Source organism: Haplochromis burtoni, unplaced genomic scaffold (assembly GCF_018398535.1).
Source record: "Haplochromis burtoni strain Fernald_Lab_line unplaced genomic scaffold, NCSU_Asbu1 Contig_383, whole genome shotgun sequence".
Taxonomy (NCBI): Eukaryota; Metazoa; Chordata; class Actinopteri; order Cichliformes; family Cichlidae; genus Haplochromis; species Haplochromis burtoni.
In genome coordinates, this window is record NW_024582744.1 from 336722 (window position 1) to 356263 (window position 19542).

Below are 19542 nucleotides of genomic sequence, written 5' to 3' on the forward strand. Positions count from 1 at the left end.
ACAACAGCCAATCTACAACAGAATGGCTGAAAAAGTAAAGAAAGACCTTAAATGCATGCATGTAAACTTCAATGAACCGAAGCAACGCTGTAAAGAAGAAAAAAAAAATCCTCCACAACGACGTGAGAGACTCACAAACTGAAACGGAAATGATTCCTTCAAGTTATTGCTGTTAAAGGCGCCTCTACAAGCTGCTGAATCGCTGGGGTGTACTTTTCACAGGAGTGTATGTGTTACTTTAAAAGTTTGAGATGGGCCTGTCTAATGTATGGGAGAGCAAATATGTTTGCCGGTGCTGCAGTCATAGTAGACAACGAATCACAAGGCAAGCTGATAATATACAGCAGAGAGATGGACGTACATCCCAGGTCTGAAAAGTAAAGCCAGTTTACTTGCAGAAGCACTTCTGGTTATCTAGAAGTCAGCGGGAAAATAAAAATACTGAAAGGAGGATGATCCAGCTCATTGGCTGATGAGTTGAACTAACTCACTAACTGATAAAGTGGTCAGCCAAAAACATCAGCTCAGGGATTTAATGGGATTTCACAAACCTCGGTGATGTCATTGTGGCAATGTCCATCTATTATACTGTTAATGACGCTGACAAAGCTCTGATTAGCAAATAGCATGAACCAAGTTCCATGTTAGTGACTGATATTCATTCACACACACAACAGGGTAAACAATCACTGTCGTGATCAACTTCACTTTGATGTCAAATGAAACAACCTCACTCTCTCAGTATATTCCCATAACATGATGTGATGGGCTATCAGCACAAACAACACACGTAAATCGAAGCAACACTCATTACAATGGTCTGTGAATACACAACCAATGCAGATGTGCTTGTGTGCAGTCCTCCAAAAGACAAGACTTGTAGCCTCAGATCTAGTACTGCATTTGTGTAGGTACAATACTAGTTGATTGAAAAGTTAGACAAACGTTGCTGCAGAAACATGAAAGAGAAGGACAGCATAGATGGCCTGAACTGAAATAATCAAACATTTTCTGTCTTCTCCAGTGCACAGGATAGGCTAAAGCCCCAACATCAGCACAAACACCAAGAAGGCCTGTTTCCCTCTTATTACACTACATAGGAGTGACATGTAGAGCAGGGGTGGGCAACTCCAGGCCTCAAGGACCGGTTTTAGTTGTGTCCTTGATCCAACACAGCTGATTTAAATGGCTAAATTAACTCACCAACATGTCTTGAAGTTCTCCAGAGGCCTGGTAATGAACTAGTCATTTGATTCAGGTGTGTTGACCCAGGGTGAGATCTAAAACCTGCAGGACACTGGCCCTCGAGGGCTGGAGTTCCCCACCCCTGATGCAGGTATTGTGTGTGCCATGCCTTTAGTGCTCGATGCAGATCTTTATTAAAATGCACAGTTGTTATTAACAAAACACTGAGGGAACTCGGGAGTGTGAGAACCTGGAGGAGCAGAGATTACAGGGATGCTTACAGCAGTGCAGAGATAATGACTGATAAATCGAATCAAGGCAACTAAAGGCTCTGTTTATAGGCGATGATGAAATGAACTTGTTAGCCTGTGAACGCCGTAATCGCACAGCTCCTCGCACAACGGATAAGAGGTTTAAGTAGACAAGCAGTGTAAGAATAGACAGAATGTTGGGAGCAGGATAATCCTGTTAGAGCAGCCACACAGCAGACATCAAACTCAGACTGATACGAGCTTACTGCAGACACGCTCACGCAGGTAAACATGGTACAAGTGAGGTCACTGTCGTCAGTTTCATCCTCGACATATCAACTCAAAATGTAAATGTCTCACTATGCTACATCAGTCCACTCCCGAGGTTAAGCATAGACTGTTTATCTGGCACCCACCTTAGTGAAGGCCCAGTTAGACATTCAGTCTGGTGACTCTTTGATCAGGATCAAAAAGTGATAAAGCCAAAATGTAGTTGTTATTTCATGATAAAAAGATGCATCGCCTAAAAAGAATCTGGATATTTTGTGCATGAGAGGGAAAAAAACACCAAACGGTACAAAAACTGCTTGTTGGCTCTCTGTCAGTAGTGCCCAGGAGTATACCAGATGTAGCCACACAAAAATGTGTAACTGCTCCAGGGTGTCCTGGATCTACCCTAGGACCTCCTCGTGATAGAACATGCCAGGAACACCTCGGCATTCTGGAGGCCTCCGAATCAGATGCCTGAACCACCTCAGCCGACTCTGCTCAGTGTGGAGGAGCAGCGGTCCACTGAGCTGACATGTGTTTCACACACATGAAACAGGAAGAAGATTATTTAGGTTCTATCTATTTAACACACTCACATTCAAGAATCGTGAACGATTGTTTGAATGGAAACACATGGATGCACACGTGCACAGTCTCACCCGGAGAGTCCCGAGCAGGTCAGAGAGGCAAATCAGACTGGCAGGATGCCCTGTGAGGGCTTAAGGATGCAGGATGGACTCAGCCTGAAATAACTCAGGTTCTGTGGGGAGTTTATTCTGCAGAGCTGCATTGCTCAGATCAAAGGAGGAATTACTATTTACATTACTTTAATGAAACCAAAAGACAAAATTGGGAGTGAGCAAAACTTCTCCATTTAATTTATACTCACATTTTACTCAGCTCCAATGTTCCCTCTAAGCTGCGCGCATGTGCAATTGCACACTGCTGGCACGGTCTCTGCGCACAGAAAATCTGTGTTGCGCACAAAAAAAAGTCTAACCTGAATTGAAATTAAAATTAAAACGTTAACGATTCTGTTTTGCAGTGTTAGCCAGTGAGTGACTGGCTGCTCCTCTATGGGATTAGAATGATGCCACCTTATCCCATAGTCCAGCCAATGATGCGATTCACATTCGTATATACGCAGCTAATCAACGTTGTTGACAGGCTATGACAGCGTCCTTATGTGGCTGATGTGGAGTGAAGCCACGTTAATGACAACATGTACAACCATTGGAGATGTGAGCAGGACAGACGGAACAACTGACGGAAAAAATGTGGATTTTATACCAGTTTTTAAATTGTGTTGATAGGCCACGTAAAACCAGAGTTATGATAAAAAAATATATATATATATATATGCAATAGGTTTTTTTTCCTATCATTTATATTTACTGTGGGAAGAAACAGTAAAAACTGTGTTTTATAAGGAAAACGCTCAAAAGCACTCCCCGCCTGTGAGCAAAAACAAAAACCCCACCTTTTCCTATTGGTGTAAAAATGTACCATGTCGACCAATCAAAACATGGCATTTAGTTGTTTAGAAAGCGGGAAATTTTAGGAGTGACGGCGGTGTTTTGAGATGTGAGACATTTGCGACGTTTAGCGCAAATCTTGTGTAGTTAGTGTGTAGTGTAGTCAATAGTTTTGTTGTGTGCGTCAGAACAATGAGGCGACTGCTGAATGTTACAGGTGTTACAGCAGTGATACATCTCATGTCAGGCCTGCATCAGGCTGTTGTTCTCCTTTATCTCATAGTGGACAGAAATTGTTTTTTGGAGTGGCACAAATAATTTGTTTGGCATCAAACACCGGATACACCGGAATAAAATGGGAATGGTTGGTGATATTAAGAGGATTGTCAATGCAACCCTCTTCTCCCACTCTTCACACACTGATAGCAACGCCGCAGGAGAAATGCCAGGGTAATCAATTGGGCAACATTGGTCATTATATACTGTATTTTGCAGACAGAGTTACAGGACTCTCTCCCAGACCACACACTCACACTCATAATACAAGTCAGAGCTTTATAAAAAAAAAACATTTAAAAAAGAAAGAAAGTTGTATTTTCAAAATTGGAGTTCAAGTTATTTTTACTTCCAATAGTGTTAACATACTACACAGATCATGAAGATTTGTTTAAATTTGTTTAGAGGGAACATTGCTCAGCTCTAAATAAAATAAAATAAATAAATAAAACACCTGTTTTTAAGGTTTTGTAGTGAGCAGCCCTTTGATAAGTGCCTTGCTGACTAGCTGCCAGCTATTATTAGCTTGTGGCCACATGTGCAAGCTAGAGCAGAGCTAACACGTAATTAGCGCAACAGATTGTGAAGTATTACACAGCTGTTTACACAGCAGGTCACCATTCACTTAAACGCTAACTTGTTTTTGGTTGCTAAACAGATATCAACCCATTCCAGCTAATAAACATGATCAAATTAGGCTGAAAAATCTTATCAGCAGTTTCTTGGCAACACTAGATGCTAGCTGTTTACTACATGAAGGATTCACTCTGCAGTTTGTACAGCCTCTTCTCCTCCAGGCACTAAATAAAAAGGAGATCTTTACTCTTTAAAACTGGGTAAGTACGGTATAATTTAAAATAGTTTATTGTTGGTAAAGAACATGAAAAATCCAAATCATTCACTCATTCAAAGACTTTTCCTGGATCAGTCATACAAATATTTTTATAGTCAAACTAGTTAAGAGTCTAAAATCTCAATAAAGATTACACCAAAGTACTTATTTTTAAAGTGCTGATGATTAACAGTTGCCCCCAAAAGAAGTAAAACATAAACCCCAACATATGGCGAGGTCTGACAGACAGTTCGACTCGGGAACTTTTTAAAATCTTCAGCGCTTTGTAAGCATGTATAATTTGATGATACAGCATGCAATGGTAACAGTAATGATCATATTTACCTCTTATTTTATGACACACTGAGTTGAAACTGATTTTCTCTGAAAACACACTACACAAAGAAACACAACATTGCGTGTCAACAGGAATGGGCTTTATCCACTGAAAAGATGTCACCTTTTGATGATGTGCCTTACGCTGTATTTGATCTGTAAGCCGGGGCTTACTCTTCAGTCCTGAGTCCTGACGTCTGCTTGGAGGTACAGTCACTCCTGACATTTGGCCATGTTTGCTGGCATCACAAGCCAACTGTGATGGGGTTAGCAGCTTGCACTGGAAGCGTTTGCTTGTTTAAAGTAAACACTTGATGATTTAATAGCTATCTGTGGCAGCAGGGAAGTGTTGCCTCTCACAGAAGGGCAGCCAGATTAGCAAGACGTTTAGAAGAGGGTTGTGAAGTAGTGGGAAAAGTATCTACATGTTTTCTTTCATAAAGGCTCAAGGCTCATTAACTAGTAATGTTATATATTTGAAGTCACACAGATGTAAATAATATGAAATAAGAAATTTGAGTTTTCAAGTCTATAATTCTCTAGCTATTTGCATTATAGTAATTCTGCTATGGTTTTCCAGACTGTTAACACTAGTGAGTAAAGATGAGTCCGATGCTGAGAGAAAGCAAGAAAAGAAGGGAGTAGACAGAAGCTCAGCAGATGTTCACTGAGTCCTTGATTTTACTGAGGAGGCAAATAAGAAACATATCAGTGATAAACCTACAAGATAGAGACTGAACTGTTGCTGAACTGGGCTAATCTTGTGCAAGAATCTTGGACTGACTACTGGCTCCACTCCATCCCTCCACAAATTTAAAAATATTAAATCTCAAGAGTCCCATCTCCTGGTTAAATAAACGTTAAGAGCTGAAAAACAAAATATGAATACAGAGGAATCTTCACCAAAAACAGAACTGTTAGAACAACTTAATTATAATTGTATTATGTCAACTAGAACACATGATTTAATTAAGTTTTTTTTTATTAACTCTGTCAGATCAGCCCAGCAGATTTCAGTTACACACAATGCACAAGTGTGCTTTCACTTAAATAAAAACAGCAACAAAATTAGAGTAATTTCAAGTTATAGATAGAAACCCAGCAAATACACCACCATCACCAAAGCAGAAGACTGAATTAGAATCATTTAAAACACTGCACTAACTACAACCAAAATATCTCTTTTTATAATGTGTCTTAATATGTGCTGAATTGTTGATAAAAAAAAATCTGCCAGGAAGGGAGATGCTTGTGTCAAAGTGTTACTGTTAAGTCTAATTGTTGAATGTTGCCATTGTGTTTCTTAAATTTGTACAGTCTTAGTTCAAGCAGTAGGATCAAAGCCATTCCTTTGATCCTGACCACCTCTCCAACCACTCTGTGCTGGGGGAGGTTTTATTGTAGATACATCCTATCTGAAAGATCTGTTTCTTTTGATGTAAACTTCCTGGGTTTACGACCCTTTGGTCAGCAGGAGGTCTGACACACACACACACACACACACACACACACACACACACACACACACACACACACACACACTCTTACAGAAGTTCACACATATACATAAAATGCTTTGTCTTAGAACCAAGGGGGCGTGGCTTTGTTCTGACGTGTTTTGTGTGAACTGTCTCTCAATAAAAGGCAGCAGGAGGAGGTCAGATCTGGGGGTCATTATCGTGGTTTACACAGACGAGGCCTCCCTTGCGCAAATAATCGATCGATCGACTGTCTTGTTTTCTTCATGATGAATAAGTCTCTAGAATTAGCGGGGTTTGTGGAAACACAGACCCAACAGTTACAGTTCAGGAATTTCCTTTCTTTTCTCCCTAAATATGTCTGGTACTCGGGTCAACATCTGTTACTTAAAAAAACTGAGTGGATATATTTAGCAGAGGAACAGCTGGGTGATAATATCCAACCTCCTGGAGCATTAGACTTTAAAAACACAGGCTGTCCTCTGTAAAGTATTTTCCTAGGAATCAACAGTTTAAACTATTGCTTGGGAAAATTACATAGAAACTACTGGTTCACTGCATTATGATCAACCATACACGAATGTCAAGCAGATCACAATTGTCACTCTGTAATCCGTTACTTGACGCAGTCCTGCCTTTAGTAGTAGAGGAGCAGAGCCAGCAGGAAAGCTGCCAGGTCCCAATGTTCTGTGTTTTCATTAGCAGGGTTAACTAGAGCTAAGTCACTGTGTGTACAAGGCTGGAGGCAGGCTTTAAAGAGCTGCGTAGACAGCCAGTCAATGCATGTGCTGTGTAGTGTTGGGCATTTTGGCTCGTATCTCGCCCTTCTGCGATAATCACCTGAGAAAAGAGAACATCTTTTTCTGAGAGGTCATGCTAACATCTGATTTGTCACATGGGTTAGAGCAGGAAGATGAAAGAAGAAGTGGAGAAGGAAAAAAAACACAAGAAGAAGGGAAAATAAGTTCAGGAGCAAATCAAAGAAAGCCAAAGAGAAGATGAAATGAAAAAATCAATACAGAGAAGTACAAAAAGCCTCAAATTTGTTTTGTTCAACAAGCAAACTATCTGCTTCTCTAGTCTGATGTTACTGGCAATTTCAGGGTCTAAAAAGTTGCTTCAGTTTCCATAAACACAAACAGTGAAACACCATTAAGAGTTAAAAACAGTCCAAATTCTTTCAGCTCCAATAAAAAGATTAATGTGGCTCAACTCCCAGGTGTGACAATAAACTTTAACATCTAGTCATCCTTAAACAAAAAAGGATCTATGATGTTTAGAGGGGCTAGAAGTTTGGTCCCAGTAACACGGTCCAGGTCTAAGGACCAGTTGGTGAACATCTGGCAACCACTGGTCGTTAAGCAAAAAGTGTGTATTCCTCTGGGATTATGTATTCCCTGAGTGCTATTAACACCTGGCCTTAATGCCAGTCACCATCCCCCCCAGCAACTGCTGGTTACCAGAGGAAATTATGTAGTGGTTGCTGGCAGTTGCTAGTGTGAAATTGATCGCAAACAGCAAAAAGCCGGCAATCACTTGCTAACTAGTTGGGGAATGCACACCTATTTATGCCACCTATTTGAGGTTATAAAATGATCGCTGATTGGTTTCTGGGTTTGTGTGACTGAGGCCTTGACAGGAAGCCAGCTAGCTAGCTAGCTAGAACTTTGCTATAAGTTGCTATAAATCTGGAAGTAAATGAAGATGGAAAACCAAATATCAGTGATGTTTGGAGGGTTAGTGAAGTTGGGTTATAGTTGGTTAGTAGGAGAGCTTTGGTTAGACTAATATAAACTATTGCTAATATAAACTAACGCGGCAAACCGCCGTTAGCGAGTTATGGCGGATTGCCCCGTGCGTGGGACGATCCGCCATAACTCGCTAACCGAGGTTTGCCAAGTTAATGCAGTTATGGCGTTAACGTCATTTTAACGAGATTAACACTGACAACACTAATATAAAAACATGAGCACTGGGTAGGATGAAGGTTAAATTGTCTTCAATAAACGTAAACGCTGAGGGTCCTTGATTGGCACATTCAAACGCCATCATATAACAGGGAGGAGACACCAAAAATGGACTTTTTCGTACATCTGAGATGAGCCCATCTGCAACATAAGGTTAGTCATTACCATGTTGATTGGTTTGGATTACTGGCTATGAAAAAGTCCTTAATGGTCTAAACCTTAGAAGGCCTCTGTGTGATTATTCCATAAGCTCTTCGATGTTTTGTTTCCAAGGCTGTAGTGTACACTGTAATTTGTAAAATCTCAGTCGAATGATGTGCTACGCATGAATAGCGCCAATAAAAAGTAGAGGCAGAGAATGATGACCAAATAGGGGGCTTGAGTCTACAAGAAAAACAACGGAGCAGCATGTTAAAAATACAAGCGTCTCATCCAACACAGCAAATGCTTTGACTTGGAGAAAGTGTTGTTATCGCATTGCTTAACAAAAAGATTGCCAGCACCATAGCCCCAGGAAATTAAAAGTATTATTTGATCTGCAGAGATGAGACTCTGTATATCTTTTACTCTTTTTAACCACAATGGCGAGGTGGCAGTTCAAAAGAAATGTGGAGGAAATCAAAGCAGAAAGACACGGGTCCCCTCAGAAAATTCAAAGGCTTGAAGAAATATGAAACCTCCCTCCATTTCTGCTGAGAATGGAAATCACGTTTAGAACTGGAGAATATCCGGCAAAAATAATCAGATTTCATACTGCTTCACACCGAAGGCCAAGTGGACTCAGACTCAAAAGAGCAGGCTTTCATGGACTTAACTAAATACTCCAAAAGAGGGGTGTGAGGAAGCACACATGCCACAAATGTAGATCAAAGATCCAAAAACCAATCCATAATATCCAAAAGTTCCAGATTCAAATCCCTTTTTTGTACCCAGAAAAACACAATTATAAAAGATAATGTGTTCTAAATGGGGTTCTTCATTTTGTTAGTCTGACTTTGTTAGTTTCTTTGTGTTTTTGGTTTAAATGTAATCATTTGTTGCAAAAAAAAATCCCAAACATATTGTAGATGATAATTATAGCTCTACTAAAGAAGTTAAACTTGCAGTTTGTTCGTTCATTATTCACTTGCGGTTATAAAAACAATGAAGCACCAGCTAAGTGAAACTTCCAGGATTTAGAGTTCATTCCTGATCCACTTGTTCTTTTTAAACAGTGTTTCAAGTATGTGTGGCCATTAGTGGTTAGTGGTGGTAAAAGCCACTGGACTCCAGTGGTGTATGTGGTTATGTAGCTTCAGTGGACAGAAGGGACATTGTGTTTGACGATAACATTTAGCGTAACAGCCTGTGGGGAAACACATTCACAGTTTATAGCCGCAGACGGGATCGTGTTTACCCACTTCTATGGTTTGGGGTTTCATGAACTCACCTCGCTCTTTCTTTTCCTTTGAAAAGGAGTCAAACTTCCTGCGCAGAGATTTTCTTCGCTTGTGAGTTTCTGTGGGAAGAAAGAAAAGGTCACAGTCAATACAGTTTGTGGTGCTCAAGTATGTGTTTGCTTTAGTTTGAACAATGAAGTCTGTGTCACAGTCGGTCTGGGATGTCTGTCTTTTGTTACTGTTGTACATCAATGAGATGTGCCCATCACCAGCTTTTATCTGTACATGAACCCAAATACTACCATCTGTCCATCCATCCATTGTGTACTCCTTACTATAGAGTGAATTAGTTTAGTTTTACTTCATTTCCACTGTAGATTTGCTTTTTGTTTCAGCAGTCTGTATTAAATAGAAAAAAGTCTTTATTTCTGAAAATTATTTAGTTTTTGTAATTTTTCTATTAGTTTTAGATTTTTTTCTCTTTTTATAATATGATGTGTATTGATCAGGGAAAGAGTTACAAAGTTCAGAACAAGTTTCATGACCCACGGAGAGAACACTAAAGCCATTTAAAATTTTTAACTAAATAAATTTCTAACAGTGTTACAGCATTATGTAAAATTGTCACATTGTTGGTTTATTGACTGTCCTCGTCTGCTTCCCTGTATATAAAAGAAGTATTTCATTGGGACATTAAATTAGATTTAGGCTTTAAACAGCACTCGTTTGGATTTGTGTACATGAACACGAACTAATTAATTATATTTTAATGAATATTTAATGAGACCAGGCTGGTATATCAAAGGTATGTGGTGGAGTAAGTATAAATGTATTAAATCCATACTTATAACCTTGATCATGGAAGTAATATGTCCTTTTAAACAGACACCACCAATCAGGCTCACCCTCAATACGACATTTACTTTTTCTTTTCCTCTTCGTCTCACTTGTTATCTTCTGCTTTCACCTCTTCCTCATTTCCAAGACGAGAGCAGAACCTTTTCAATAGACTGAGTCTGTTTAGTGTTTTGGAATAGCCCACTCTGTCTAATGGCCCTTGACATGCTGGATGAAGAGAGATTTGTTGTTGCATGTGTGTATCTATAAGTAAGATACAAAGAGAGGTAAATAAATCGAGGAAAAGTGTTTTGAAGATAATAAGTGATTGTAAAAAAATGCCAAAACACCAAAATGAGCTCTGCCAAAAAAGGATTTTAAGACTGAAATCTACTTTAGTACGAGAAAAAAGGATGGAGAAAAGATTTACCTGATGTACCTTGAAAATTCAATTTAAGGCGACACAGTTCGACTACACGCCTGTTTTTTCATGCACTTTAAATTTTGACATTTTAAATATATTTTACATAAATGTATTTGTGACCAAAATACAGATATTGTTTAGTAAAGCTTCACGATCGTACCCCCCACCATGCCTCGTAATTTCATAAAAGAAATGAAATCATCGTATTATAGTCAAGATTACTGATTGTTTACCGATTTAAATTTTTACACCTAATACTTACACTGGCAAGCTAGCTTAATACATGATAGCTGATTGCTATACAGCTTTCTTTTTGGCTCCTGACAGTATTTCTTCAAAAAAAACAAAAAAACAACCTCTGTTTAAACTCTATGTCAACTAAAAGACAAAAACAACCATTTCAGTTGCCTTAAGGTGCTTTATATTGTAATGCAAAGACTGTATAGACTCCTACACTTTCTATAAAGGTCTTGGCTCATATTTGGATAGATGTAAAACCTCATTTTCATAAATTTCATAAAACTGACAATGCAAAAAAACATTTGAGTGTACCTAATAATTTGGGGAAAATTTCTGATGAAATGTTTACCCTGCCTGGGTTTTTCCCCTTAACTTCAGTCAGAGCTGAAAAACAACCACTGCTGACATTTCTACTTCCTCTTCGCACTTTTTAAATAAAATACTGTGAACTACATCCCCAAAACAGAAAATCTGACGGTGTGCATGTTTTGTTACAAGTGGGATATTTTTTATTTTTAGGAACTCTACAGCCTCGCACTCTGGCTTGTGTGGACGAAGCCTTTGTTTGCTTTAGCAAAGCTGCTGTTTAGAAATCACTAATTCAAAGTCAGACCTTTTCCCTATTAAGGAATCACTGCTGTTACCTTCATGGCAAGTAATGCTGCCCGGCCTGTTTGTGGCACTTTAAAGTACGGACATTCTTTTCCCTCTTTTTTCCTGCTTTAATCAAAAAAATAAGAAAAAAATGAAAGTAGCAGGGAGCAGATGAAGACTGCTGTGTGCTGCTGGGATAAAGAGGTCAAATTCTCATGACTGCAGGAAATTAAAGTTTATTTCCAAAGCACACAGCCCCTCCCATTGAACGCATGCCTCATCCAGCTGAGGCTGATCTGCTACTGATGAGTGTGTGCATGTACATGTGTATGATTACATAATGCACATTCACAGGGAGATAAGGTGACAGACAAGACAAAAACAAAGAGGGGATAAACAGCCCAGGCTTTGATGTTTAAAAGACTCGGCTACCTTCCTGCGCTCCAAATGTCCATCACGCCACTCTTGTGTTAATCTATGCACGACCTGAAGCATGTGTGTGGGAATGTATGTGAATGTTTTACTGTTACATCTTATTAGTATTTTAAGTATTCTATCTATTTTATTTATTGAATTTTATTGTTTTATTTATATTTTGATATTGCTAGGGATGATGCAATGATCGGGGACCATTCTTCATTTCGTTGTTCTCGTGACAATGACAATAAAGTTTCTGATTCTGATTCTGATTCCGACTGAAGATGTTTGACGGAGGAAATCAAGGAAAATGATGCATTCAATGTCAATCGCAGGTATCTAAAATCTCCTGCAGGCCTAATGAACAACCAGAAACATTTCATGCACGTTGCTACCTCTGCCAGATCTATTTTACAATCTATGACTGGCTGATTAAGAAGTGCAGACGTGCAGGTACAGTGTTTAAATTCATTCAGAACCTCAATGTCACACTATTTGTCTGAGCTGATTGTTAAACAGGCCACCTTTATTTATTACTGATGAACAGACGCATGACTACTGTTTTGGATTTTATCTCCTAACCCCAGTTTACTATCCCATTTTGGTTGTTGTTTGTTTGTCTCTTCACCATTTTTGGCTCTGACTGATATTTGCAGCCCCTGAGGTCAAGTGTGCCGGATGCAGGAGGGCAAGGGACCACTGAATCCTTCCCATCTACTCCGAGACTTCTGGTAAAATAATTCAGGAATCGCAGAACAGGCACGTGTGCTTTTTTTAACTTCTTATTTGTGAGTAATACCACTGTAACTTTGAACTGAAGCAATACTGGCAGGACAGATGCTGTTGCGTTAGCCGATTGTTAGGTTTGCTTAATTATGTTCTTAGAGCCTTAAAAATCATCAGATCATACATGCACAATGAACATGGCTGCAATAATATGCAATAATATGAGTCAATTGCCTCGAACAGCCCATACTTTAAGCAATGTTTTACTCTGTGGTGTTCTTTTTTTCATGTGTTGCAGGCATAGGAACCAAATGTAAAATTAACATAAACATAAGCAGGAAACACAGAGGCAAGTAACTGACACTGGGGATGGGTTGATAGATGTTTCAAACACTGCTCCAAAGTGTGGTTAAAAACACCCATGTCACATGACCATGGCTACATGTCACCGTGGTGACAGGTCTCTCTAATTACACTGACTGCCTGTATGCTCATTATATACTGCCACTTCATTAGGTATACCTATTCAACTGCTCCTTTACACAAATATCAGCCAATCAGCACTGTGCATTTAGACATGGGTGGTGGCTGATGAGGCCAAAGGAGAATGGTCAGACTGCTTCAAGGTGATAAGAAGGTAGGCAACAGTAACTCAAATGACTACTTGTGCATACAAAGGTATGCAGAAGAGCATCTCTGAAAATGAAACAAGGTAAACTTTGAAAGGGATGTGCTGCAGCAGCAGAGACCACAAAGTGTGTAACTCCTGTCAACTAAGAAAAGAGAACTGAGGCTAGTGAGGCGATGTTTTATCAGGCAACAGAGCATCATTTAAACTCCAGCCTAAGTATTATTGCTGACCACATCCATCCCTTTATGACCACAGTGTCCCATCTTCTGATGGCTGCTTCCAGCAGGATAACAAACCATGTCACAAAACTCAGATCATCTCAGACTGCTTTCTTGAACACAACAATGAGTTCACTGTACTCAAATGGCCTCCACGGTCACTTGATCTCAAGCGAACAGAGCACTTTTGGGATGTGGTGGAACAGGAGATTCGCATCATGGATGTGCAGCCCATAAATCTGCAGCAACTGTGGGATTCTGTCATGTCAATGTTTCCATGTTTCCAGCATTTTGTTGAATTAAGACAGTTCTGAAGTCCAATGCAGACCAACCCAGTACTAACAATTAGTAACCAGTGAAGCAGCCCATGCTCATATATTTCAGATTATCAAAGCATTGAAAGTTTTTACTCTTTTTAATGCATAACTTTTTATATCTTGCTGCTGTATACCTGACTAGAAAATCATCATCTCAAAGATGCTCACCTGGTTTAATAAATATTTACGGATCGTAAGCACAAATCCAACTACAGGTAAAAAGCCAAGAGCTTTAAGACTGAAATGATCCAGGGAAGTAATAAAAGGACAAAAAAGAAAAGGAAGGAAAACGAGAGGAAGTGGAGAGAGAGTTAGTTTGCAGTCCCTGCAGAGCAGCGACTCATAAAACAGGGCATGAGAATGAACTCCAGACCACACCAAATAAGAGAAAAATCTGTCACTCAAGTACCAACACACTTCACAAAGAATTCCTTGGACCCTGCCAGCAAAACTAAAAACCACACTTGTGATGCATAAAACATTCAAATACCTGCATACGGGGGCCACACACGAAAATAAATGGAGAGTGGAATATATACAAACTGTACAAGCACACTGGAGAAGGTTTATGGGAGCGATTTGTCCTTCAGTTCCAGCAGGATGAAGCACCCAGAGAATAAAGGGAGCGGGCACATAGAGAGAAAAGTGAGATGAAACGCGAGGAATGAAAACACGTACGGAGATGGGGAGGGAAAAAAAGCAACAAAAGACGGACTGGAGGGAGGGAGCGCAACGGGAGGTGATGCTGAGACTGGGTGGCCTGGAGAGATTACAGCCCAGGGGAGAAACCGAGGAGGAATATTCCCACACTTACTCAGAGAGCACTTTGTCTGTGAGACGGGCCGAGGAAACTGTCTCACAGGACACAAAAAATGACAGCCATTTTAACTTTTACTGATCCAATTTGGAGCTTAGAGAATCTTGGTGACTGAGATGTGTGAGAGCTGAAGGAGTCATTTTTAAGGCAAATAAAATGAGCTTTTCTAAGCTCGTCACAGTTTTTCATAGATGGCAGCAGCCGGTTTTCTTATTCCAGATTAAGTGTATTAATAACTGTATTACATCACCTTTAGGCATATATACACTGTGAGCTTTTAGTTCATTTACACATGCACTTATATGGTCATTTACTACAAATAAAACAGTCTGTTAGGTTAAATAATCGATTTACGTTCTGCTTTTCTTACACAAACCTCTCCGGTTAATTAAGTCCTTCACATCTGCTGCTGCTGCTGCTCATTACCCAAAAAGTTGACTTCATAAAGAAACAAGGAAAGTATGAATGTGAGCTGTTTTACAAGCTGCACGCCGTCTCGCTCTCACTGGGTTTACGTATCTTGGAAGAAACTGTTTGGGTCAGTGAGTCTGCTGTTTACAACATCACTAAATCAAAGCCGGCTCTTTTTCAGGAACACAAGGCATTTAAAGCAGCCAAGTTTATTTCGTCCACGTGGGATATTTGTGAAGTTTATGTTGGAGCATTAAAATCACATATGCTAAGGACATCTACCATGATAGTAGTGATCACCACGGGGGGGTGGGGGGCAAAAACAAGTAAGAAAACAGACGGTATAAAGTGAATTAGTCATCTTTCCCATTAACGTTACTGTTTAATTGAACCCTGACCTGATGGGACAAACACACATATGAACAAGAGAGAAGAACAAGATTTCCCAAAAGCACGGAGCACGGGGAGTCTCACAGGATGTGTGACACATTAGAAACATTGTCTGCTAAAAGTAGATTTTCTTGGAGCATTAATATCAAAACAAGTGTTCACTCTAAAGTGTATTTACATTGTAAGGGCATAAAACGTGACTCACAACATGGGTAACATATGCGTTACGAAGGTTCCTCTCTTGTGAGACTTTAAGTAATGCGAGAAGCCAATAAATTTGTAACAGAGCATTGGACAGACTAAACAAGATCCCACAGAGCAACAATGATACCATTAGATGAGCAAAAGTAGCGTTTTATGTCACAACATCATTAAAAGATTACTGGACAAATTTCCATTATATTGACATAGAAGTTCACTTACAGATGCTTAATCTTGTGCTAAACATAGCTAAAAATGTCCTCTTTTTACAAGGGTAATCACAATATGTGTTGCCTGAAGTCAGACGTTTCCAGGGCGTCTTCGCACTAAATTCCACCACACATACTTATTTTGGACATGTGTGAAAATCCGAAAGAGCTGCTGAAAGAAATAGACTTTGAGTTTGTTTTGGATGCCTCAGATGTTTGTCAGACATCCAGAGAGTGGACATCTAGCGAGCGACTAGACCTCCAAACAAAGCCTTGTATGTACAGATACCCAGATATTTCGGTGAACAACCAAAACACCCACACGTTCGAAACTTTTAAAGCTGATTTAAACATCTAAAGACCTCCAACAAAAGGTCCTGAACTTTGTAGATCAGTCAAATGCAGAAAGTGTAAACATCCACAGACGTCTTGAACGTTTCTGTCCAGTGCTGGGTTCCTCTCTTCTTATGTTGTCACCGCTACAAACAATGAGTGAGGAAAACAAAAAAAATACAGCTTAGAAGGCACACTTTGAATCTGTTGAGCTGCAGCACGGACAGGCAAATTTAATGAGAAAAGAGAACTGACACCTTGCAAACTTTAAACATTCAATCCGATCCATTTAGAGAAAAGAAATCATACATCATATATTTGAGCATATTTATTTGTTAAGTGAATATTAAAAGATAGTGCAGCTGGTGTTACCAGTTCTCCAATGCAGTCAATAGACTTTAAAAGATTGCCACTTGATGTCTCCTGATGAATAAAGAGATCCTGACAGAAAATCTCATGCTGGGCATTTTTGAATCTGACCAACCAAGAGTTAGCCATTTGGTCATCGTTAGATGCACCTGTTTGCGTATCCTGTTTTTCCTCTATTTCATTCTAATAGTGACCACAATTTACTAAATGAACAAATATTTTATTAAATAAGACTAAATAACAACTGAGACAGTAAACTCATTGAGAAAGTTTACTGAGATGAAGGGCGAGGAGGCAGAGAGATGATTTTGTCTATATTTCTGTGCAGCTGGGTTTGTTTTGGCAACCACAGAATTTACGTTTATGGCGATTTTCAGGCAGCCACATCCATCGTTTATGTGAAGATTGAATCACAGCTAGAACATGAGGCCAGTATAAAACCTGCAGGTAAAAAGGGCAATGCAGGTATTGTTTTATTTAAATATGATCAAGTTAAAGCAGCTAATTCAGAAGGTCTCATGTAGTGGAACCTATAAAAACCTCATGGGACTTTAAACGACGCAGAAAATGGGAGAATTTTTTCCCCCATGTATTCATGTGTGGATTGTAAATAGTTAAATAGTCCTATTATGTCGTAAGAAACTGGGACTGTTGTGGAGTCAGATAAGTGCGGCTCTCTACAACAGTCCAAGCTTCTTATGTGGGCCATTGGAAAAATGAATTCCCCACTCGTGCTTTAGATAATTTTAGGCATGAAATTAAGGTGAATTAAATTACACTTCTTTTTTTTTCATAAACACAGGAATTTTGTTTACAAAAAATCTCCACAAGGGCCTGTAGGCCCATTTTGGTGCATGCATGCATTGTGAAAAGTTGCAGAAGTAAAGTGGTCGTATCCCAATTGTAAATTTTATGCTCAAGGGGAATTGTAAAGCCCTTGATATAATTGAGCTCCACTGTTTATTTGAAAACTTAAGTATACCCAGCCTCAATCAGTGACGTAGTCAAAGTTGAGGAGGTTGAAGGGTTAATAACCCTGCAAGCGAACAGTAGTATGGGAGAGAGCTTCTGAGTCTGAGAAAAGAGGCTTACATACCAGCTGGTCTCACAGGCGAAAAGCCACCAACAGATCCTGATCATACAAAGACACCAGTTTAATATTTCCATATTTCCTCAGCATCAGCCCCAGTGATCCTCCTGACCTCACTGACCCTACCAGTCTCAATAAACACAAGAGGAAACCTCCTGGTCTGCAGTCTGTGAGGTGTGGGAGGAATTTGCAGTTTATTAGTGAATCTAGCCCACTTTATTAGATGATTGAGTCCTTCAGAGTTCAAAAGGGTACACAAGATTTACATGTAGGTCTGATGTAAGACTAAGAAAACCAAGCACCACCAAAGCCTGAATTTGGGCAACTCAGTGTGGCAAGAATTAATTTAAACTACATGAAACACTGCTATATCACTTTGTCTCCTTCACCACCACCTTTACAAATCAGTTCAGATACAGTTTGTAAAATATCAACAGTATATGTCAGTGTACAGCAGATTGCACTGTAATTTGGTTTTCTTACTCCTCCCAATTCAAATCCATAACCCTTGACACAGTGGGTACCTTCCTCTGTAAGTAAGTATAGTCTGTCAGTCTAATGTTTCCATTAGTCAACAATTTGTGTCCATGTCTTTTTTGTTCTGTCTGATGACAGCGATACTGATGTGAGTTGCTAACTTTTCTCTTGCTAAGACAGGGGTGTCAAACTCAAGTACACAGTGTGCCAAAATTCAAAACTGGAACAAAGTCGCGGGCTAATGTTAATATTTATTGAAATATATTTATTCCTCCAGATATAAGAATGAATCTTTTCTTATGGACTCAAACACGTTTTGCTGAAAAAGTGAATATGGAACAAGCAAAGCTTATACTAAACAATATATATATTAGCTGTATAATACCAGTAGGCCAGCTCTAATAATAATTTGGTGTGGCTTTGCGGGCCAAATGTAATTAGGCTGCAGGCCAAATTTGGCCCACGGGCCAGAGTTTCACACCCATGTGCTAAGAGCTGCTGTTAGCTGTTGTTTTTGTTACTGTTAGCTGCTTTTAGCCAGCACTGGTGAAACTTTCTTTGAAATAGATCAAACCTTATTGTATCCGGATACTCACTCAATAAACTGATGCAATGTGAGAATGTAACTTTTTATAAGAGGTAAAGTGTGATTTTTAAGCTACTCGAGCCTAACGTTAGCTGGCATAATTTTAGGTAATGTTAGCTAGCATTAGCTAATGTTAGCTTATAACCAGCTTTTATTGTTGGTTAGCTGGCTTCTTTTCAGCCGTCACATCTGCTGAAAAAAAGTAACTGCCACAATATTAGGAACAAATAAAAATATTTATGCGTGTTTTTACGTGTCAGTTCAGGAGAGGAAGTTTGAGTCAAGGAAGAGGATGAGGTATAAATGAGGGCAGGGAACGAAATTGTGAGAAAGTGAAAATGGAAATATATATATACACAAATATCAAATAGTCATGCATAGTTTGGAAGAACTAATTCATTAAATTACAAGTAACCCATAAGGTGTACTACATGTGTGCCAAGTCTCTAGCCACATACTTGGTGGAACGACAATGACCATCTCTTTAAATGGCAACAACGCACAGGTTACAACCCCTGTTAATGTGCTGACATTTGAACCTATGCTTCATCAGTCACCATTTTTACATTGTTACACGAAAACTAAATAGCCATATCTGGAAAACCCACACCCCTGTAAAAGCAGTGTTTATGCAACACTACTGCATAAATCAAGTGTATTAACATTCAACAATTCGTCCACAATTGTGGGAGTTCCTGCTGCAACAGGTGTCTCCCATAGCACATTTTGCCATAATGACTCACACCAGGACAGCTGCACAAGTTTAAAATCAAAAACAAAACAACACCAGCTAGACTATGACTTGG

General features: G+C 39.4%; 1 protein-coding gene across 5 annotated transcripts in view; it reads right to left on the reverse strand.

Moving 5' to 3' along the window:
• arhgap36 (Rho GTPase activating protein 36) overlaps positions 1-19542 on the reverse strand; it is a 76127-nt gene that overhangs the window by 13918 nt on the left and 42667 nt on the right. For 4 of the 5 annotated variants that reach the window (XM_005946861.2, XM_005946863.2, XM_005946865.3 and 1 more), the window contains one exon: positions 9500-9568. In XM_005946861.2, coding sequence (XP_005946923.1) covers positions 9500-9568 — 69 coding nt within the window. Of the gene's footprint in view, positions 1-4634; positions 9569-19542 lie in introns of all 5 variants that reach the window. The other variant, XM_042212642.1, reaches the window with a different exon arrangement.